At 45.5% G+C, this 22,967-nt stretch overlaps 1 protein-coding gene across 2 annotated transcripts in view; it reads left to right on the top strand.

Moving 5' to 3' along the window:
• The window catches only part of PLXNA4 (plexin A4), a 1,110,463-nt gene that overhangs the window by 509,495 nt on the left and 578,001 nt on the right, over nucleotides 1-22,967 (top strand). For both annotated transcript variants that reach the window (XM_033958729.1, XM_033958728.1), the window contains exon 4: nucleotides 2,731-2,862. In XM_033958729.1, coding sequence (XP_033814620.1) covers nucleotides 2,731-2,862 — 132 coding nt within the window. The remainder of the gene's footprint in view (nucleotides 1-2,730; nucleotides 2,863-22,967) is intronic.

Raw genomic sequence — 22,967 nt, 5'->3', positions numbered from 1 at the left:
AACAGAGTAATAAGTAGAAATAAAACAAAATCATAAAAGAAAAAAACAAACCCCAACACTTTTTTTATTGGATTAACTATGAGCATCAAAAAGTTTATTTGGCTACTTCTGCTTAAAATTGGAGTAAACCAGTTCTTCTGAAACCTCTCTGGGGAGCTCCGCAGCAAGTCAGGTTTTCAGGATATCTACAATAGTCATCCATTGCATTGCAACCTCTCTCTTTAATGTTCATTGTGGATCTAATCTAATCTAATCTAATCCTTAGGTTTGTATACCGCATCATCTCCACGTTCGTAGAGCTCGACGCGGTTTACAGTAGGAGAAATAGGAAGGAACTACAACAGAGGGTTAGAGGTAGAAGTGTGAAGAAAATTTAGAGGACTTGGGATGCCAAGATATAAGAGTTTCCTTGATTCCTAAGTTGGAGGGAGACTTACATTTTTTGAGAAAAGCCAGGTTTTCAGATGTTTGCGGAAAACTTGGAGAGAGCTCAAGTTCCGAAGAGGGGAGGTAAGGTTGTTCCAGAGCTCAGTGATTTTGAAGTGGAGGGAGGTCCCTAGCTTTCCTGTGTGGGAAATGCCTTTTAGCGAGGGGGGAAGGATAGTTTTAATTTGTGGGAGGATCTGGTGGTATTAGGGTTTGAGGAATTCCAAGAAAGAGGGATAAAGGGAGGGAGGATACCATATAGGATATCCTGAAAACCTGACTGGCTGAAGAGCCCCCTATCGTACGGGTTTGGGGACCACTGTTGTCAGCTTTTGGGGGTAAGGTCACTGCCTCAGGTAGAAAATTTAGATCGTGAACCTACCTATCAACAGAAAAAATACCTGCTTGCACTATTTAAACTGCTTTGGTTGTAGCACAGAAAGGCAGTATATGAAATCTATGACCCATGACTCATTGTAACCTTTTGATTTCCACCCCCCCCCCCTTAATGCTCTACCCACAGTAATGTATAGTAATGGTTGTCTTCTTGGTCAGGTAAAGGGATTTCTCCACCGCACTTTTCAAAATGATTGGGGGTGCCAAAGGCAACAGAAATGGCCCCTCCTTGGACACAGTCAAGGAGCTTGCTTAACGTTGAGGGTGCTCAAGTACCCACAACACCCACGGAGCTGGCTCCTATGTCTCCACCTATGCTTTTTAACCAGTAGGCAAAACTAGCAACTTGCTAGGCTACATGACTGGTGTGGTGTGCCCTAGGGAGGGCAGGAAGTGCTAGTGCTGAAGACTGGTTTTGGACATGACTTATTTATTTATTCAATTTTCTATACCGTTCTCCCCAGGGAGCTCAGAATGGTTTAACATGTACCTGGGGCAATGGGGGAGGGATTAAGTGACTAACCCAGGGTCACAAGGAGCAGGGTGGGTTTGAACCCATAAGCGCAGGATGCTGAGGCTGTAGCTTTAACCACTGCACCACACACTCCCTTTTCTTGGGTAATGGAAGTAATCTATAAGTGGGTATCGCCAGAATGAGAATCTTTTCTGTCATAAGTACGAGGGGCCACTGAAAGGTTTTCAGCCCAACCAAGAAGAGAATGATGTGGAGCCATGAAACCTACAAGTTATTCCACACTTTTCTTGACACTTTTCGTTTCAGTGAGGTTGGCTCTTAGGCATTGGTGGAATTAAGCATTATGACATCACAGTAGGAGGGGCCACTGAAAGGTTCTCAGCCCAACCAAGAAAAGAATGATGTGGAGCCATGAAACTTACAAGTTATTCCACACTTTTCTTGACACTTTTCGTTTCAGTGAGGTTGGCTCTTAGGCATTGGTGGAATTAAGAATTATGACATCACAGTAGGAGGGGCCACTGAAAGGTTCTCAGCCCAATCAAGAAGAGAATGATGTGGAGCCATGAAACCTACAAGTTATTCCACACTTTTCTTGACAATTTTCGTTTCAGTGAGGTTGGCTCGTAGGCATTGGTGGAATTAAGCATTATGACATCACAGTAGGAGGGGCCATTGAAAGGTTCTCAGCCCAACCAAGAAGAGAATGATGCGGAGCCACGAAACTTACAAGTTATTCAAAACTTTTCTTGACACTTTTAATTTCATATTGTTGAAATGAAAACCGTTGAGAGAAGTGTGGAATAACTTGTAGGTTTCATGGCTCCGCATCATTCCCTTCATGGTTGGTCTAAGAACTTTTGCGTGGCCCCTCGGAATCTGAAAACAGTTTGGCGCTAATGTTTTCCAATGGCTTAGGCCAGTGTGCCGCAAACCTGTTAAAAGCCGTGGCACACTAAACGCGGGCCCGCAGCTGGAGGGCATCCAGAAGTGCGCGGACGTTGATGTGATGTCACATGCACATGTGACATCATCATGTAGATGTCTGCGCATGCACAAATGTGCTCCAGCTGCGACTCTGAGACTCCTGTTGCCGCCGGTGGTGGGGTTCTAGAGAGGGAGAGATGCAGATAGCAGGAGAGGCACCGGCGCTGGCTGACTGCCTGTAGGACGTGCTTCTCGCCACGAGTCAGCCAGCGCTGGTGCCTCTCCTCCTCAGATGTCTCGCGGCACACCTGGAATTGTGTGCCGCGGTGCTCAGTTTGCGATACACTGGCTTAGGCAATCTTTGAAGCCATTCTAAAATAGCTTTAAGCATGCCTTGTTGTGGTTCCTACATCTTGACCAAGTTAACAGAATTACCCCCAATGCACTTTAAAGATAAGAAACAGTTGAGAATGAAGAACCTGAATCCTCTTTCTCTCTTTTTGCAGATCAGAGTGGAGAGTCCCAGCAGTGGTGCTTTGCAGTATGAGATCATCCAGGTGGTGGATGCTGGCCCTATCTTACGGGACATGGCCTTTTCTTTGAACCACGAGTATCTCTTCCTCATGTCTGAGAAACAGGTAAGCAGACCCGAGTGGCTTGCTTCAGAGAAAAGTGTGCATGTGTTCACCTTCCGCTATATGTACTCCAAGGCAGCGCGAGATTGGTATGGGCTCCGTCTCTGACACATCACCTTAAGCAGACATGGTTCAATGGCCTCTGATTATGTTTTATTTGACGTCTACCTGTAGAAATCCCATTCAAGATGGGAAGCTTGCACAAGGACTGGGACTGATATGCTTCCCCAAAGATTTTACAAGAATTCTTTGAGATCCATAAACCGAGAAGAGAGCTTAGAGATGTAAATGGGATGAAATTAAGTTTGGAGGGTGGAATGTCGACTATGCATGCTAGGATCGGAACATCGGTGATATCTGTGGCTGGCGTAGAACTATGGAATGCCTTGCCGGGTATCCTGCGTTTTTGTGTGGGGAGGATGAATTTTAAGAAAATGCTGAAAACTCAATTATTATCCAACGCCTTCTTACGCTAAGGTATATTTCAGTTGATAATCGCCTTTTAGAATTTTTTTGACAGCAATGTTTGATTTAAAGCTTGCTTGTATTTCTGAATTGATTGAATTTGCACTCTATCCCTGTTTATAACAGGGATGATTAATGATGTTGTTTAACCATGTCTATATGTTATATGTGGTAATCGCAGGGAAACAAGATTTTATGTACCGTATTTGCCGGCGTATAAGACGACTTTTCAGTACCTTAAAATCCTCCCCAAAGTCGGGGGTCGTCTTATACGCCGGGTACTTGTTTACATCACAGTTGTTCAACCGCCGGTCCGCAGAAAATTCCTGCCGGTCCGCACAGGACCAGCGAGATGGACCCGTTAAATTTTCTGCCCCGATGGTGTTTGCAGAAATCTTCTGTTCCTCCCAGCCTCGGGCGATCAAGACAGGCGGTCATTCCCTCTGTGAGTCTCGCCTATGCGGAAACAGGAAGTTGAAACAAAATAGGCGGGACTCAGAGAGGGAAGGTCCCGACGTTTGCAGCCTGTCTTGATCGCTGCCCCTGCTGAGTCGCCGAAGAGGGCCGCGGGGAAAGTGCAGGCAGAGAGAAGATGGTCAGCGTGCGCGGGGAGGTCAGCGTGTCGATTGGGGCCATCAGCAGCGTTTGTGCTGAGTCTGCCCACGTGCAGGATGTGGCGGGTAGGGGCCTCCGACTCGTCTTGGGCGGCTGGGCCTGCGGTGCAAAGCTGTTTTTGCCGGCTTGGGGGGGGGGGGTCGCGAATCGGAAGAAGGGGTAGTCTTATACGGCGAGTATATAACAAACTCTATATTTTAACTGTAAAAGTTGTGGGGTTGTCTTATACGCCCAGTCGTCTTATACGCCGGCAAATACGGTATGTGGTATGGAAACCGCATAGTTATATGTGGTATACACATTTTTAAATACATGAATAAAATAAATCATGGATTAATAACACAGGCCAATAAAAAAAATATATTTTTCTTGCTGCCTTGGGTTTTTTGACCTGTTTGTGGGGTAATTTGGGGCACTGATTCAGAAAATTGCATTGGATAGGCCGCATCGGCTCTAGTTTCTTAGATATGTATCCTTGCTTTTTATGCCTTTAGGAGAGCCAAACATGAACATTGGGCAAAAACCCCCAAACCTGGTCTCTGAGGGAATATATGGTGCTTGGAGGACAAAATGTAACCAAGGAACCTTTGGTAGCACGAGATAGAATCACACTGCCACCACTACATATAAAGCTAGGCCTGATGAAAAACTGAAAGCAGGAACTTTTGATGGTCCACAGATCAGACAACTTATAAATGACCCACGTTTCATAGTATCAGTGAATGAAATTAAACCATGCGCCTGGTCTTCATTTGTTCTTGTTGTGACAAACTTTCTTGGCAATAAGAAGTCAGACAACTACATGCAATTAGTAAGGGAAAGGGATTGGGGCTTGTATACCGCCTTTTTGTACTTATACAACCATACTGGTTATCATGGGGGAGGAGAGACATGTTGTCTCCATTAGTGACCCACCCTAAACTTCAGAAAACCCACTGTTTCTAATAAATACCCAGATGATGATTAGAGAGAATATCGTAAATATTTTTTCCCACAGACACGGAAATGAATAAGTTACACACCAGGGTTTCTGCCAGATATTTGTGACCTGGATTGGCCACTGTTAGACACAGGAAACTGGACTAGATGGACCATTGGTCTGACCCAGTAAGGCTATTCTTTGTTCTTATGTGAGCCAAGTATAGGACAATCAAGCCATTGTGACATCACTGGTGAGGTTGGCTCTTAGGCATTGGTGGAATGAGGCATTATGACATCACAATCTCAGCTCTGGAATGCTGCTACTTTTTGGGTTTCTGTCTGGTACTTGGGACCTGGGTTGGCCACTGTTGGAAACAGGATACTGGTCTTGATGGACCTTCAGTCTGTCCCAGTATGGCAATTCTTATGCTCCTATGTGAGCCATGTATAGGACAATCAAGCCATTGTGACATCACTGATGAGGTTGGCTCTTAGGCATTGGTGGAATGAAGCATTATGACATCACACATTATGACATCACAATCTCAGCTCTGGAATGTTGCTACTCTTTGGGTTTCTGTCTGGTACTTGGGACCTGGGTTGGCCACTGTTGGAAACAGGATACTGGGCTTCATGGAGTTTCAGTCTGTTCCAGAATGGCAACTCTTATGTTCTTATGTGAGCCAAGTACAGGACAATCAAGCCATTGTGACATCACTGGTGAGGTTGGCTCTTAGACATTGGTGGAATGAGGCACTATGACATCAGGGAAAGGGATACTATCTTTTTGTAGTTACAGAACCACATTCGAACCTGTACAGGTATACCTTACATACCTGTATAGGTACTCGAACATTTTCCCTATCTGTCCTAGTGGGCTTACAATCTATCTAATGTACCTAGGGCAGTGGAGAATTAAGTGACTTGCCCAGGGTCACAAGGAGCAGTGTAGGATTTGAACCCACAACCTCAAGGTGCTGAGGCTGTAGCTCCTCCATGTATATGTCTCTGTGTCTGTGTTCTGTGTGTGTGTGATCAGGAGAGTAGAGAAGAGCGAAGGAGTGTGAAAAGAGGAATTCCACAATCGCCGTGTTTCAGAGTATGAAAGTTTGTATGCTGCAGAAGCCGGAACTGTCGCCCTCATAGAAATTTTATTTTGGGGTAGAACCAGTGGCGTAGCGAGGGTGAGAGGCACCTGGGGTGGTGTCGCCCCTCCCCTACCCTCTTCTCTGCCCCTCCCCCATCTGCTCCTTTCCCGTCCCCTCCTGCCGCACGCGCGCATCCCTTCCCTCACCCGTTCCTCTTTAACGTTCCCGGCGTGAGCAGCAACCCCCATTCTGCTGCTCACACCAGTGTCGGCTCTTCCTCTGATGTCACTTCCTAGGTGCGGGCCCAGGAAGTGAAGTCAGAGGAAAAGCCGATGCTGGCACAAGCAACAATTTGGGGTTGCCACTCACGCTGGGAACATTAAAGAGGTACGTGGGAAAGGTGGGGGAAGGAGCAGGGGTGCCCCCACCAAGACTGCACCCAGGACGGACCTCCTCCCCACATTACTACATCACTAGGTAGAACTTATTTCTCTAGAAACCCTGTCTAGTGTGGCCCGTTGTTGAACTTGGTGTGTCATTTCACTGGCTTTTCTCATATGCCAAATTTGATGCCATTCCCCAAAATTATTGGAGAGCTATTTTGATCACACCCAGACAGACATTCTCAGCTTCTTACGCACAGTTTCTTTCCGGCGTTTGCTGGGTTGGGCAAAATGAAAAGAAACATTAAATCAGGGGAGTTGAACATGTGGCCAGCTGTGGCCCCTCATCTGGACACGGCAGATTTGACAACACGGGTTCTGAGGCTGGAGGTTTAGGGGGTATTTTTCCCCCCATTTGCTGACATCTGTTGGTTGCAAAGCAGCCTGCATTTTCAATTCATGGTCCTGACTGTGGCACTGGAGAGAGCGACAGTGATACAGCCGGGACTGAGTCAGCACATGTGGTTCAATCTAAGAAAACGTACCGAGTCTTAGTGCACGCTTACTCGAGAAACGAGGCAACAGTGTCGGCTGGGTTCCATTTATAACGACACATTTTTAGTTAATTGAAACAGGTGTATCTCTGGCAAATGAAATAATAGAAAGATGTGGTTTGTTGCATTTGAATCAGCATCTTCTTGATTACTTAGCCAGCTGAATAACTCAATTTCTATGACTTGGTCGCTTTCCTTGAATTATGACGCATATGTATCAGAAACCAGAGTCAGAGCAGTAACAGAAATGGCAGGTCTCCCCCACCCCCTACCACTTCTATTCCGTGTGGGTCTGGCTCTACTATGTAGGAACAGGATGAGGACGTGGAGAAAAGTTTTAGGAATAGGAGGAGGACGTGGAGAAAAGTTTTAGGAACAGGAGGGAGGACGTGGAGAAAAGTTTTAGGAACAAGAGGAGGAAGTGGAGAAAAGTTTTAGGAACAGGAGGAGGAAGTGGAGAAAAGTTTTAGGAACAGAAGGAGGACGTGGAGAAAAGTTTTAGGAACAGAAGGAGGACGTGGAGAAAAGTTTTAGGAACAGAAGGAGGACGTGGAGAAAAGTTTTAGGAACAGGAGGAGGACGTGGAGAAAAGTTTTAGGAACAGGAGGAGGACGTGGAGAAAAGTTTTAGGAACAGGAGGAGGACGTGGAGAAAAGTTTTAGAAACAGGAGGAGGACGTGGAGAAAAGTTTTAGGAACAGGAGGAGGACGTGGAGAAAAGTTGTAGGAACAGGAGGAGGACGTGGAGAAAAGTTTTAGGAACAGGAGGAGGACGTGGAGAAAAGTTGTAGGAACAGGAGGAGGACGTGGAGAAAAGTTTTAGGAACAGGAGGAGGACGTGGAGAAAAGTTTTAGGAACAGGAGGAGGACGTGGAGAAAAGTTGTAGGAACAGGAGGAGGACGTGGAGAAAAGTTTTAGGAACAGGAGGAGGACGTGGAGAAAAGTTTTAGGAACAGGAGGAGGACGTAGAGAAAAGTTGTAGGAACAGGAGGAGGACGTGGAGAAAAGTTGTAGGAACAGGAGGAGGACGTGGAGAAAAGTTGTAGGAACAGGAGGAGGACGTGGAGAAAAGTTTTAGGAACAGGACGAGGACGTGGAGAAAAGCAGTGCAGTACAGGGCTGCATCTACCTTTTCTGCTGCCCAGCCCTGAGTGTCATGCTTTGAACCACCCAGGGCACCGTAGTGCTGCATAGTTCAAAGCACGGCACAATGGGTCAGAACAGCAGAGGGGGAGGACATGGCCCAAACTACTGCATTACCCCTGTCGTCGTTCTTCACCTTGTAAGTAGCGGAGATAGGCCTAGGTGAGACGGGAAAGAGGAATAAGAGAAGAACCATCGCTTCTGCCACTGTTACCATTCTAACGACAGTCTCCAATTTGCTGGGTCTGTTTCTTGATTCCTCCGTGGTCATTCTCTCCACTGTCGTGATCAGGGACATAAGGTAGGAATAAACTGTAAATGAGGGGATCGAAGGATATGAGAATATGTATGTAGAGAGTTGTGGAAGTGAAGGGGCTTTTGGTTGGGTGGAAGAAGAGGGAAGAATGTGAGGTGAATATGGTAAAAGGCAAAAGAGTGAAGGAACAGGGCAGGCTGTAGGGGGAGACAGTGAGCGAGTGGCATTGAGAGAGCAAGAGTGAAGGAATGTGAGAAGGTAGAAGAAAGGGGACAGAATAAAGAGATAAAGAAGGGGTGCGGCAGGGTGGGAGAGAGTAAAGAGATCAGAAATGTAGTGCGGGGATAAAGGGATTATCCCTCCCTATCCTGACCCAGGATCTTTATCCTGCCATCTCTTTTATAAGAACATAAAAATAGCTTTACTGGGTCAGAACAATGGTCCATGTAGTCCAGTATCCTGTCTTCACGGAGGCCAATTCAAGACACAAGTACCTGGCAAAACCCCAAAGAGTAGCAGCATTCCATGCCACCGATCCAGGGCAAGCAGTGGCTTCTCCCATGTCTGTCTCAACAGCAGACTACGGACTTTTCCTCCAGAAACTTGTCCAAACCTTTTTTAAAACCTGCTGCTTTAACCGCTCTTATCACATCCTCTGGCAACGCATTCCAGAGCTTAAGTATTCTCTAAGTGAAAAAAATATTTCTTCCTTTTGGTTTTAAAAGTATTTCCCTGTAATTTCATAGAGTGTCCCTCTAATAAGAATAGACTTACTGGATCAGACCAAAGATCCATCCAGCCCAGTAGTCCATCCTCACGGTGGCCAATCCAGGTCACAAGTACCTGGCGAAAACTCAGAATAGTAGCAGCATTCCATACAAAATCCCAAAGAATAGCAAGATTCCAAAATCTCAAAGAGTACCAAGATTCTGGAATCCCAAGGAGTACCAAGATTCCGGAATCCCAAGGAGTACCAAGATTCCGGAATCCCAAAGAGTACCAAGATTCCGGAATCCCAAAGAGTACTAAGATTCCGAAATCCCAAAGAGTACTAAGATTCCGAAATCCCAAAGAGTACCAAGATTCCGGAATCCCAAAGAGTACCAAGATTCCGGAATCCCAAAGAGTACTAAGATTCCGGAATCCCAAAGAGTACTAAGATTCCGGAATCCCAAAGAGTACCAAGATTCCGGAATCCCAAAGAGTACTAAGATTCCGGAATCCCAAATAGTAACAAGATTCCATGCTACCGATCCAGAGCAACCAGGGGCCTCCCCCAAGTCTGTTTCAATTCTCTTATACTTCCCTTCCTCTGCATCTCTATTCCTTTATCACCTTTGTCGGCTCCTATCAGCAACTATCACTAAAATCCCTTTTCTCTGCCATATATGTAAAACTTTGCGCTCCTTTTAAGAATTGCGCTAGCTTTATTAGTGCATGCACTGGATTAGTGCGCGCTAGCTGAAAAACTACCGCCTGCTCAAGAGGAGGCGGTAGCGGCTAGCGTGCGCTATTTTGCATCTTAAGGCCCTAACGCGCCTTCGTAAAAGGAGCCTTTAATTAACTCGATGCACAGAAAATGTTAGAAAATACTTGATTTTATTAATAATAATAATAATAATAATTTTATTTTTATATAGCGCCCTACCACATAGTTCTGGGAGGTTCACATACAATACTAAAAATATTAAGTAAAATTAGCAGGTGTCTAATTTAACTTGCCCATTGGTGGGGCATTATGCAAATCTTCCTCCCTTCCCTTTCCAGTCGGTTTGCTAAAAGTCCCTTTATTTTTCCAGTGCGATCCACAGCTAAAACGAGTTTGACACTTTTTCTTCCTTCCTTCCTGCCCTCCCCCATACCACCGCCGTCGGGGAATAGGCTGCTGCCGCTGCCGCCATTGGGAACAGGCCGAGATCTCCCTCTTTCTCTTCTCCAGGGGGCCGACCAACTCTCGCTGCCCGACATCAATTCTAACGTCGGAAAGGACATTCTGGGCAGCCAGGCAGCGATTGGCTAGCCAGAACGTCCTCTCGACGTCAGAATTGACGTCGGGCGGCGAGAGTTGGTCGGCCCCGAAGAGAAGCAGGGAGATCAAATAACATGGTGCCGGCCTGAGAAGGGAAGAAAAGCAGGTTGGGCACCACTGCTCTAGACGAGCCGCACTCTAGGGAGAACAGTGGACCGCCCCCCCTTGGTACGCCACTGGAGCAGCAGCGTGTCTGGCCGGCTCTTCCGTGGATAGCGCAAGGAGCCGCCAACCCGCGGCTTTGGGAACGGAACGAGCCGGCCAGACACACTGCTGCTCCAAAAGGAAGATAATGATCCAGTCCAGACCGCGGGCCGCAAATAAAATCTGGAGAGCCACATGCGGCCCGCCGGCCGCGTGTTTGAGACCACTGATCTAAATGATAATAGAAAATCAAAAAGATTATCTGGTCTAGGCTTCTTCATATGCATCTTTATAAAGATAGCTTTTTAGTTTGCTTTTAAATTTTTCTAAGGAAGTTTTAGCGTGCAAAAAAATTGGAAGTTTGTTCCAAAGCTGGGGTCCCAAGATAGAAAAAGTTGTGGTTCTTCTGATGCCAATTATTTTCAAATACTGATCAGCTGATCTAAGAGATCTAGCTGGAGAATATGGTATTAAATATCGATATAAAAATATTGGAGTATTAGTTTTCTGAATTTTGAATGTTAATAGCGCGATTTTATATGTTATTCTATGTGAAATCGGTAGCCAGCGTACCAGAGGCATGGCGTGTACATTTTTTTTCTTTCATTCTACGAGTGAAGTAGATGCTTCAGTGGGTTCCCACCCCTCATTAGCTCTCCCCTTGTCAGTCGAATTTTCTGCCAGCTGGAAAGCTTGAAGGCACGATGTACCTAAGTAGCATTGATTACCCAGCTGGTTCATAACTGCCCGCGCCCCTCCCCCCACCCACTCGGGTGAAGCAATAGACAGGCGTGTGTAATTCCGAGGCCACACACCACCTCAAAACTCTTTCATAACCCAGCAGTCAAGCGGCAACCGAATACACCGAACACTGAAAATTTCCTGATATCATGAATACTTCCCAGAGTCCAATTTCCTTTTGAGGCTTTTCCTCAGAGCTCTGACCCTCAGATACAAAAGTAGTTTCCTGCTAGAAGTGAATAAGACGATGTTAAGTCTTTTTAATGGAAAGCATGTTTCTTCAAGTTGCTTTATCTGGTTTTTATGTCGGTTCTCAGTGCAGAAGGAGCCTAATTCTGAAATGCCTGAGAAAGCAGAATACAGCAGATATAACATAATAACGTAGTAGATGACGGCAGATAAGGACCCGAACGGTCCATCAGATGTCTGATGAGACTTTGCTTGGTTTTTGCACAGATTACATAGTAACATAGTAAATGATGGCAGATAAAAACCTGAACGGTCCATCCAGTCTGCCCATAAGTTATGCGCATTTAAGAAAATACATGATTAGATTAACTTGTCTCTTCGTTGATATTTCTTGGCCGTAGACTGTAAAGTCTGGTATTGTCCTAGGTTCCAAATGCTGAAGTCGCCGTCCTAGCTCACTCCAGCCTATCCAACCGTCCCGTTGTTTGAGGGACATTACATTGTCTCCAGCTTACCTTTTTCCTCATTTTGTGTTGCATAGACCATCAAGAGAAACTAGAAACTTCTACTTATTTGCTTATCCAAAAATTAATGGATGTAGATATAAGACCTTCTTAGATAGGACCCTGGCATTTCAAGCTGGTAGGCAACAATCTTGGTTAGGTAAATGCATTCAGCAAGCTATGTTATCCTAATGCAGTTTTCGGAAATTAATTAATACCACCTTGTTCGATAAGTTTATTACTTAGTGAGTTTTATTATTGAAATTCTGTTTTACAAATATTTCTATTTTTAACTGTATTATTGTATTTCGCTGATTGTCCAGCTCTTTTTTAGTGTAAACCGCCTAGAACTTTTGGTTATGGCGGTATAAAAGAATAACGTCATTATTACATTACATTACTGGCTTCTGTTCCGCCAATACCTTGAGTTCTGGGCGGATTACAGAAGAAGATAACTGGACATTTCCGGGAGAATTACAAATTAGGGTGCTGTTTACATGGTTGAGACTTTGCTGGGAAATTTACAAGAGTGGGGATAGTCCTGGAGATGTGTTAGGATTTCTTGATACATTTTTTGAACAACAGGGTTTTGATTTCTTTTCGAAATGATTTGTAGCCGGTTGTTGTTGTCAGCATGTTGGAGAGGAGGTGATCAAGTTTCGTTGCTTGCGTTGCTAGTATGTTGTCATATATCATCTTGATTGGGGGGTGGGTAAATGGGGTCTGAGTTCTCCTCCTGTTCCATATTAGTGGAATTCACATTGATGCCCACGCCAGCCCCCCCAACACTGAATAACCATACATGGAACACAGAACGTGCAGGTCTGTCCAATTCCGGCCTTAGTTCTTTAATTTACATCCTTTGTTTTCTAATTAGAGATCCTCTATGTTTATCCCATCCCCAGTAGACTTCTAATAGCTGTGTTGATTCTGGAAGAACTGGCTTTTGTGTGAGACCTTGCTTTGACCCAATGTAAGAGTTACCCAGAGTCCTAATTTTTGAGACCAGGTAGGTCCCTTCTTGGGGACAAAGACACAGACACATGGTTGGCGCAGGTGAATATTTATTGCATGTCCTTAGAAAGTTCTTATACTACATCATCTCTGATTTGTCAGTTGATCCAAACGAGAGGCCAGGTAATTGGCATCAAAACCTGAGTTTTCTGCTTCTTTTGCATAGGGGGAAAAAAAGGAAAATATACCCTCAGTTTTCGCATTTGAGAATTTCTCTTCTAGTGTGGGTTGAGGGGTGGTAGATTGAAGAGCAATGTTAGGAAATTCTACTTTACGGAGAGGGTGGTGGATACCTGGAATACATTCCCGAGAGAGGTGGTGGAGAGGAAAACGATGACTGAGTTCAAAGAAGTGTGGGATGAAAACAGAAGATCTAGAATCAGAATAGTATATCTAGAATAGTAAATATTGAACTAAGACCAGTACTGGGCAGACTTGCACGGTCTGTGTCTGTAAATGGCCGTTTGGTGGAGGATGGGCTGGAGAGGGCTTCAATGGCTGGGAGGATGTAGATGGGCTGGAGTCTGTTTTGACGGAGATTTCGGCAGTTGGAACCCAAGCACAGTACCGGGTAGAGCTTTGGATTCTTGCCCAGAAAGAGCTAAGAAGAAAAAATTTAAAAAATTTAAATTGAATCAGGTTGGGCAGACTGGATGGATCATTCGGGTCTTTATCTGCCGTCATCTACTATGTTACTATGTTTAAGTTTTGCTATGAGTTCTTTTGGGAGGCACCAGTAAAGGTGGTTTATAGAAAAAGACGTAGCTGACAGGTCTTATTTTTTGGAATGGGTGGAAGAAAATGTTTTTTTGCAGAGCAGACAATGAGGATCCTGAGTAGGACTTTTCTCCTGATAGTAAACACACTTACCTCAGACCAGAAACTGATTTTTTTTAAATTCTTTGCAACCCAGCAGAAGTTGGAGAGAATTGATCAAAAATATATCTGTCTGTCTCTTCGGGGGACAAAATAATTCAGAAAATTTAATAGAATGGAATGAAATTTGGCATGAGGGAAAAGCTGGTTAAAAAAAACACAAAAAACACATTGAATTTGAAAATGTGTCAGATCAGACCAGGGTTTCTAGAGAAAAAAAGCTCCTGCCCCCCCCCCAAAAAAAAAAAAAAAATTGCCCAACATTTCTATAGGAAAAAGAGTTCCATCTTCTGCAGCACGGAAACTTATAGTATATACTATGAAATATAGCAGTTAATTTCTCTTTTCTAACTGTATCTCCAAACCCCCAAACTGTATTCACCCCCCAAACTTCTCCACCCATGCCAAAATGCCCCCACCACCCTGCAAACCACAAAAACTTTCCTCTGCAAACAGTTCGACCTCCTCCCACAAGCTGCCCAACCCCAAAACTACTCTCTCGGCCATTGGCCTACCACCCTGCAAACTGCCTTCACCCCCCCTCCCCCAATTTGACCCCTGAATTTGCCCTAGCCTCCATAAACTACTCCTATAACTGCTCTACCACTCTATAAACTGCTCCAGTCCCAAAAACTACCTCCCACCATCAGTACTATAGTAAGGGGGGGCGGGGTCCACCCTGGGCACCATTTTGGTGAGGGCATAGGCACCTGTCCTCCTCTCTGCCCCCCTCTCGCCCTTTCCCAGTACCTCAGTAGCATTCCTGGTGGAAGCAGGGACCCCCAAGCTGCTGTCGTGCCTGCATCGGCTCTTCCTCTGATGTCACTTCCTGGACCGAAGAGCCAACGCTGGTGCGAGCAGCAGCTTGGGGGGACGTTACAGAGCTACGGGGGAAGGGAGGCAGCGTGCACACGGCAGGAGGGGGGGCGGGGAAGGAGCGTGTGGAAGTGGGACCGGGGAGAGACGCCTCTCACCCTTGTTGCGCCACTGTCCACCATCCCAGATTGGAGTGGAGTAGCCTAATGGTTAACTGCAGCGTGTTGACAACGTGGGGAACTGGGTTTCGTTCTGACGGTGGCTTTCTATAATCCTGCACAGATCACTTAACCCTCTATTGCTCCAGGTACATAAACATAGATGATTATGAGTCCACTAGGGACAGAGACAGTACGTGACTATAAGTAAACATAGAAATAGACGGCAGATAAGGGCCATGGCCCATCTAGTCTGCCCACCCTAATGACCCTCTCCTACCTTTCTCTGTGAAAAGATCCCACCTGACGATCCCATTTGGCCTTAAAATCAGGCACGCTGCTGGCCTCAATCACCTGAAGTGGAAGACTATTCCAGCGATCAACCACCCTTTCGGCACTTTGGTTGTACCACAGAAAGCTGACCTAATGGAGCAGCGCCTACCTTTAGGACGCTTAGCGATGCCTACGTCCACTTAGGCGCCGCTAGGCATGAGTCTATAAACAGGGCTTAGCTGTTGATTGATCAGCACGCTGAGAGGTGCTGTTTATAGAGTCGGGCCCTAAGGACTCATGCGATAACCATGTGCTAATCGGTAAGCGCTCAGCAATGTAGTTGGGCTAACCAATTAGCATGGGACATGCCCACTCTTGCCCCCCCCCCCCCCGAACTGCTTCAGCACTAAAAAAATAAATGTAGGCCCTCTTTTACAAACTTTGTGTTCAACATTAACCCCCTCTTTCACTAAGGTGGGCTAACCGATTAGCGCGTGCGAAACGCTAACGCGTCCATAGACTAGCATGCACGCGTTAGTGTTTAGCGCACGCGAATCGGCTACCGCACCTTAGCAAAAGAGGGCCTAATTTAACGCATGCTAAATCAACATGTGTGCTACATGCAAGCGTTTGCATGTAGCGTGGGTTTAGCCTACGCTGATATTTAGCGCTTGCTAAAAAGCTTAGCGCACCTTTGTAAAAGAAGGGGTTATTTTGTTTTGCATGCGGATAACGTATGCACATGCAAAACTTGCTGTGGGGTGCCTCACCGCCCTCCCCCCCCCCAACAATAAGGTATATTTTGCGGTGGTAAGCACACCTTAATGTTTACTGCGGTTTAGTATCAAAAACATTAGCCCCATTCCTCACCACCACGTCCAAAAATAGGACCTGCAACTCAAGTCACTTTAATTGAACCCACCCCCAAATCTCTGTTTGGTTACTGCAATTTAATATACAGCCTATCTCTTGGGAAATCAAGGCAGTTTACAATTTAATCAATAGATTGAAAACAGAACTCCATTGTAGCAGAGAAGAAATTAGAACGTTAAAACAGTGAAATAATAACATGGTAAGAAAGTAAACTAACAGGCAGGTGTGGAATTAGCGAAGCTCTCCACGGTCCCGGTCTCTGTAGGCCCTGTGAAAAAGATGTGTTTCCAGAGCAGCTTTGAAGGTAACAAAAGAGATTTCAAGATGCAGAGAAATTGGTTCAAAGTTCCACAGTGAAGGTTGTAGGAAGAAAAAAGCAGAATGTCTGGTGGGTTTGAGATGAGCTCCATTGCAAGATTGCAACCATCGAAGAACAATGTGCAGTCGTGCGCTTCCTTTGGACAGCGGGAGTGACGCCTGTGGAAATTCATCGTCAGATATTGACTCAGGCCTAGATTCTCAACGACGGACTGCTATAGCAGCCATTCTGGTAGCGAATAAAAAAAAAAAGCAAGTCATTCGCCCAAAAATGCTCATGTAAATGAAGTTGGCGGAGAGTAGTGAAGACTTGCTAAATTTGCATGTGCTAAATTCGCTGGTGATAGAGATGGGCACATGTGCAGAAACCCCCCCACAAAAACAAAAACACAACAACAGTGGCCAGCTGGCGGCCCGCATCTTCAAAATGGACCTTCCCCTTCCCGGTGGATCCTGGGATACACTGGGGAGGGGCCTGAGGCTCTGATTGGCCCAGTTTGTTTATGACACCTCCCATAAGTTGTTTAAGGCCCCGAAAAGGGATCAAAGGCTCTGACTGGCCCGGACACCTAAGGCCCCTCCTATGGGGAGTCCAGACTAAAAAGAGCCTTAGGCCCTTTCCTGGTGCATCCTATGGTAGGGGCCTTAACCTGGGCCAATCAGAGCCTCAAGACCCTCACTGGTGAATCTCAAGATGTACCAGGGAGGGGAAGATCCATTTTGAAGAGGCAAGCCAGCTAGCCATAGGGAATAGGCATCCCTCCAGTCAGCCATCTAATTCAAGGTACGGGAGACAGGGGTCAGAGGCGTGCGGGGGGGAGGTGTTATGTGGCAGTGGGAGAGAATGGTCATCTCTCCCGCTGCTGGGGGGGGGGGAGGTTCACTTGGTAGTGGGAGAGAGTGGGCATCTCTCCCACTGCAAGGGGGTTATATGGCAGTGGGAGAGAATGGGCATCTCTCCCGCTGCTGGGGGAGGTTCACTTGACAATGGGAGAGAGTGGACATCTCTCCCACTGCAGGGGGGGTTTATATGGCAGTGGGAGAGAATGGGCATCTCTCCCGCTGCTGGGGGGGGTTCACTTGACAATGGGAGAGAGTGGGCATCTCTCCCACTGCAGGGGGGGTTATATGGCAGTAGGAGAGAATGGACATCTCTCCCGCTGCTGGGGTTTAAAGCAGTGCTGCCAGGGTTTTCAACAGTGATGTCACTGTTCCGGCACCCCTGGACCAGTCACTGATTTTTGTCACCCAAATCCGCTCTTAGAAAATGGCTCGGAGATTTTAAAGAATCCACCGGAGTGCTCATTTTAATGTTGAACAGTCCATTTGCAGGGCAGTGTCGGAGACTGCTAGAAAGCTCGATAAAGACAGGCTTAAGCCATTTTTTATAATCCGCCGCTAAAATGCGTGCAGGCTAAACAATCGGAAACCAGATTAGCAACCGTGTTAAAGTTTTGAGAATCTGGGCCATAGCGCCATGAATCAACAAAAGGTTTATGAGTGGGTAAAAAGGTGTAAAGCGTGCATGTTAGCTTATGAAGGTGTTAGCGTTTAGCACGCACGTAGATTTAGTGCGCCTTTGTAAAAGAGGGGGTAAGCCAGAAGACGTAAGGGGAGTGTGTGGCGCAGTGGTTATAGCTACAGCCTCAGCACCCTGGGATTGTGGGTTCAAATCCACATTGCTCCTTGTGACCCTGGGCAAGTCACTTAATCCCCCCATTGCCCAGGTACATTAGATAGATTGTGAGCCCACCGGGACAGAGAGGGAAAAATGCTTGAGGACCTGAATAAATTCATGTAAACCGTTCTGAGCTCCCCTGGGAGAACAGTAATAAATACATAATGTGAAAAGTTTCAGCCTCTGGTAAACAGAGCTGCTATTGTGACATCATAATGCCTCATTCCACCAATAAGAGCCAACCTCATCAGTGATGTCACAATGGCTTGATTGTCCTATTCTTGGCTCACTTTTACTATATTTTGATTTCTAGAGTGGTGCAGTGGTTAAAGCTCCAGCCTCAGCCCCCTGAGGTTGTGGGTTCAAACCCTCACTGCTCCTTGTGACCCTGGGCAAGTCACTTAATCCCCCCATTGCCCCAGGTACATTAAATATACTGTGAGCTCACCAGGACAGTCAGGGAAAAATGCTTGAGGACCTGAATAAATTAATGTAAAACCATTCTGAGCTCCCCTGGGAGAACGGTATAGAAAACGGAATCCTCTATAATAAAACCTTAAGGACGCATGCGCACTTAGGACGGCGTGTTCCCTGACAGCATGATGTGTCCTTCCCTGCCAAATTCCATGTTCGAACACGGAGGCAGGGAACACGCCGGCGACTCCCCCCTCCTGCTCTCACTCACCAACCGCTGCTGCCGCCGCTGCTCCTTTTCAAAGCAGCCTGCTGAGGTTCACCGGCCGGCTGTAGCGAACCTCACAGGCCGCTCTCCACCTCGGTAGCACGTGCTACTGTGGTGGAGAACAGCCTGCAAGGTTCGCTACAGCCGGCCGGCGAACCTCAGCAGGCTGCTTTGAAGAGGAGCAGCAGCGGCGGCAGCGGTGCGTGCTGGTGGGCCAGAAGACACCAGGAAGCCGGGATGGAGGGAGGGTAAGAACAGGCATGCACAACAGGGGGCCAGGGGGAGAGGGAAAGGGGGCTGCTTTGGGGGGAGGGGTGTGCTGCGAGGGCAGACAGCAATCGTGTGTCCCATGCTGGTAAGAAGTGGAGGGGGAGAGGGAAAGGGGGCTGCTTTGGGGGGAGGGGTGTGCTGGGGGGCAGACAGCAATCATGCTGTGCTCTGGGAGGGGGGAAAACAGAAGGGGGCCACAGAGAGACAGGCAGGAATGGCGCAACAGAAAAATACAGGCAGGCAGGGGGCCAGGGAGACAGACAGAAAGAAAGACAGACAGACAGGGGGCCAGGGAGAGGCACAGACAGAAAGAATGATAGACAGACAGACAGCGTCCAAGGAAAGAGAGACAAAGAAAAAAAAATCAGACAAGCTTAAACACTAGTAAATAAAATAAAGAAATCTGTGTAGACATGGATTGTCATAAACTGTAGAATGAGTAGCATTTACTATCTGGGTCTTCTGTCTCTGTTATATACAGCTAATGTGCTCCCATATTTTGTATTTCATTTATATTCTTCTGACTTAACATCTTGTGACCTTTTTTTTGCACTTGGCATTTTATATCTGCCAGAAATGTTGGCTAAGTTGTCTCAATTGACCAAGACTTTTGATTTTACACTTAAGACCTCACTGTTCCGACCTCATGCTTAACTCGCCAACCATCCCTCATGTCAGCGCAGCGCGAACGAAACAATAAACAGATTTGTCAGAGCAAACTGCCAGTGAAGGTGATGGAAAGTTCTAGCACTGAACTTTAGGCTGCCATTTTGAAAAGCCAGTCGCTCAAGAGAAACATGAAAACAGCGACTTTTTTTTCTTAAAAACAAAAACACAACCCTAAAAACAAATCCCACATTTTTCTTCAGGTGTGTTCACAGCTTTTCATCAGTTTTCCAGCACCCTGACGGACTGCTGCAAGCTCTCAGGTCCCATCTGATTTAATCTTCTGTTTCACGTTAGTTTTCTATTTTTTTTTTAAAATCATTTATTTTTTTAAATTTAAACAAATTATCAAGAATAAATTTCTTGTACAGAATATGATTAAGACATCATTAATATAAACCAAAAGAAAAATAATAATTAGATGCAGAATTATTCACTTAATCATTTTAAAGTCCCAAATGTACACGTTAGTTTTCATACTCTACGACAGCCTTCTAGCAACACAGGCAGCGAAAATTGACCCCACCATCACCAAACTGATGATCAACACAACAGACATCAAAATATTTCGAAAAGAAATCAAAACATTCCTTTTCAAAAAACACGTCCTTACTTAATATTCTCCTCCCCATCGCACAAGCACTCCTCCCAGCAAATAACACTCTAGTCATCCCCTCGAACCTTACTTACCAAAAATATCCAGACTCCTAAATATGCATCTCCTAAAGGTATCCATTTAATTGATTCCTTCAAAGTTAGGTACCTTTCCTCAGTTGCCTATACTATTTTCCCCACTGAACCTTGTAATCTCCTTGATCCCTGTCGAGTTATTCTATCGAGAAATCCAGATTTCTTATACCTGTATTTCTATACCACAGCATGTAATTTACTTGATTGTTGTTATGTTATTCTCTCGGTAATGCCCTGATCTCTTTTAACTGTAATCTGCTTAGAACCGCAAGGCACAGGCGGAATAGAAATCACAAATGTAATGTAATGTAATATAGCATCAGACTGTCTGTAAGTTTCAATCCTTCTGCGGCATTTTGACACCCTCGCTAATAATGTACATCCCTGAAGAGCTGTGATTTGTAGGTTTGAAAAACTAGAGGGCAAAGGGCTCCTTTTACCAAGGTGCGCTGGCGTTTTTAGCGCACGCGGGATTTTAGCGCGGGCTAAACCCACGCTACGCTTCTAGAACTAACGCCAGCTCAATGCTGGCGTTAAGGTCTGGCGCGCGGGGCAATTTTGCGTGCGCTATTCCGCGGGTTAACCCTTTCAGGACCATAAGGATCGTAGGCCAATTTTTGTGGTTTTGACGACATTTTTATGGTAAAAAGGGCTTGCAGATGCCAAAAAATTGATTTTTTTTTTGTGAAATATCATTATTTTTTTTTAAAAAAATCACACTTCTGGCTTATGGACAGTGTGGCAAGTGAATCTTCTCGTCAATCTGGCAACAACGCTAATGAATGAATGTCGGAACCAGTTTGTTTACATAAAGGCAGTATCATATAGAATCCGTACATATCAAATTTAGAACTGTAGACTATCCCAATCAAAATTGATAGGATTTTAAAGTTATGGGACAAATATGTCCCTTGGTCCTGAAAGGGTTAAGGCCCCAAAGGAGCTCATTGTTTTTTATCAGCTACTCTGGCCCACGAAATGGCGGGAGCCATTTCCTTTGGCGTTATAGTTCCCAGGACTCCCAGCGGCTTCCCGAACTCCTAGAACAGTGACTCGTAGTCTCCAAATTCTGAGCTCGGCCCAAGATTTCCAGTCTTGCTTTGCAGTAGTTGTACTGAAGAGGGAAAAAAATGAATTAAACTTGAAGCACACATTAATACAGTGCTTAAATAATCTTGGTCTGAACAGAATCAGCTTGCTGCTCAAATTAAGTATTCAGCATTTGCGGTTTCGATTATTCACGGTGTTTAGCTTGCTGGCTCCTCCCCCCTAAATTACAACTGCTTGCGTAGAGAAATCGCCGATTCCAAGCGTTTACAGAGAAAAATGCTGAGTCCCGGTACTTTCTTTACCGTGTTTTGCCTCTCCTTCAGGAACAGGCCAGGTCTCCCACCATGTTCGCAGTTTCACCCTATTCACGATGGCTTTTACTAGAAAACAGCAAATAACATATGCAAAAGTTATTCGCGGTTTCTCCGTATTTGCGGTTCTGTTAATCCCCTATCACAATGCATACGGAGGGAGAAGTGTATTTTGAAAAGGGCATTGTCAATCAATTTCCTAAAAACATTGTCATTTCTGAATACACTTCTCCCTCCGTATGCGCTGTGATAGGGGATTAACATAACCGCAAATACAGAGAAACTGCGAATAACTTTTTCATATGTTATTTGCTGTTTTCTAGTAAAAACCATCGTGAATAGGGTGAAACCGCGAATAACATGGAGACCTGGCCTGTTCCCGAAGGGGAGGCGAAACACGGTGAAGAAAGTGCCGGCAACTGGCGACTTTTCTCTGTAAACGCTTGGGAGTCAGCAATTTCTCTATGCAAGCTGACGTAATTGGGAGGGAGGAGCCAGCAAGCTAAAAACCGCGAATAATCGAAACCGCGAATGCTGAAACCGCGAATACGGAGGGAGAAATGTATCTAACTTTTGAACCTCATGCAAAATTTAAATCATTAAGAAGGTATTTTATACTGTGAAAAGGTTAAGAATAATTAGAGCTCATTTTAACGTCTGCGCCTTCAAGAACTATGGTTCAATCTTTAGCTCACATTGGGCTCCTTTTACAAAGCTGCGGGACAGTACATGTGACGCTGCCCTTAGGAACTGAATTGGCTGCGCCACATTTGCGTGCTACCGTGGCGTGGTAAAAGGGACCCATTATTTTAATTCTGTTTTATTGTTCTGTTTTGCTGGATTTGATTGCTTGCGCTTTAAAATTTAATAAATACATTTAAACATAATTCTGTTTTATTGGGCTTATCCAAGGGACTGTTATAAAGACTTCATTCATTACAGAAGACGTTACCTCAGTCCGTCTGATTGGTGGACAATTTGATTTTTGGACAATATAATTTTGAAACAACTGCATTACTGCTGAGAAATCTTCATTGGTTTCCAGTGAGACCCCCGGACTGTTTTTAAATTACGTACGCTGACTTATCTAGCTTTACAAGGGTCATCGCCAAAATATATCTCCAATCTGGTGAGTCTTACTCATAGAAATGGTACTTACAATATCTGAGCTCGAGAAATCTAAATCATTGACTAAGGCGTGCTAGTGCGTCTTAGCGCACGCTATATGCTAATGCGTCCATTATATCCTATGGCCGCATTAGCACGCGTTAGCATTTAGCATGCGCTAAGACGCACTAGCGTGCCTTAGTAAAAGGACCCCTAAATTATAAAACGGCATTTGGTTTATTATCACTTCTAGTCGGCCTTTATTCAAAGCGGATTGCAAAAATAACATACACAA

The sequence above is a fragment of the Geotrypetes seraphini genome, chromosome 9 (assembly GCF_902459505.1).
Source record: "Geotrypetes seraphini chromosome 9, aGeoSer1.1, whole genome shotgun sequence".
Classification (NCBI taxonomy): Eukaryota; Metazoa; Chordata; class Amphibia; order Gymnophiona; family Dermophiidae; genus Geotrypetes; species Geotrypetes seraphini.
This window is presented reverse-complemented; position numbering and strand designations above follow the sequence as displayed.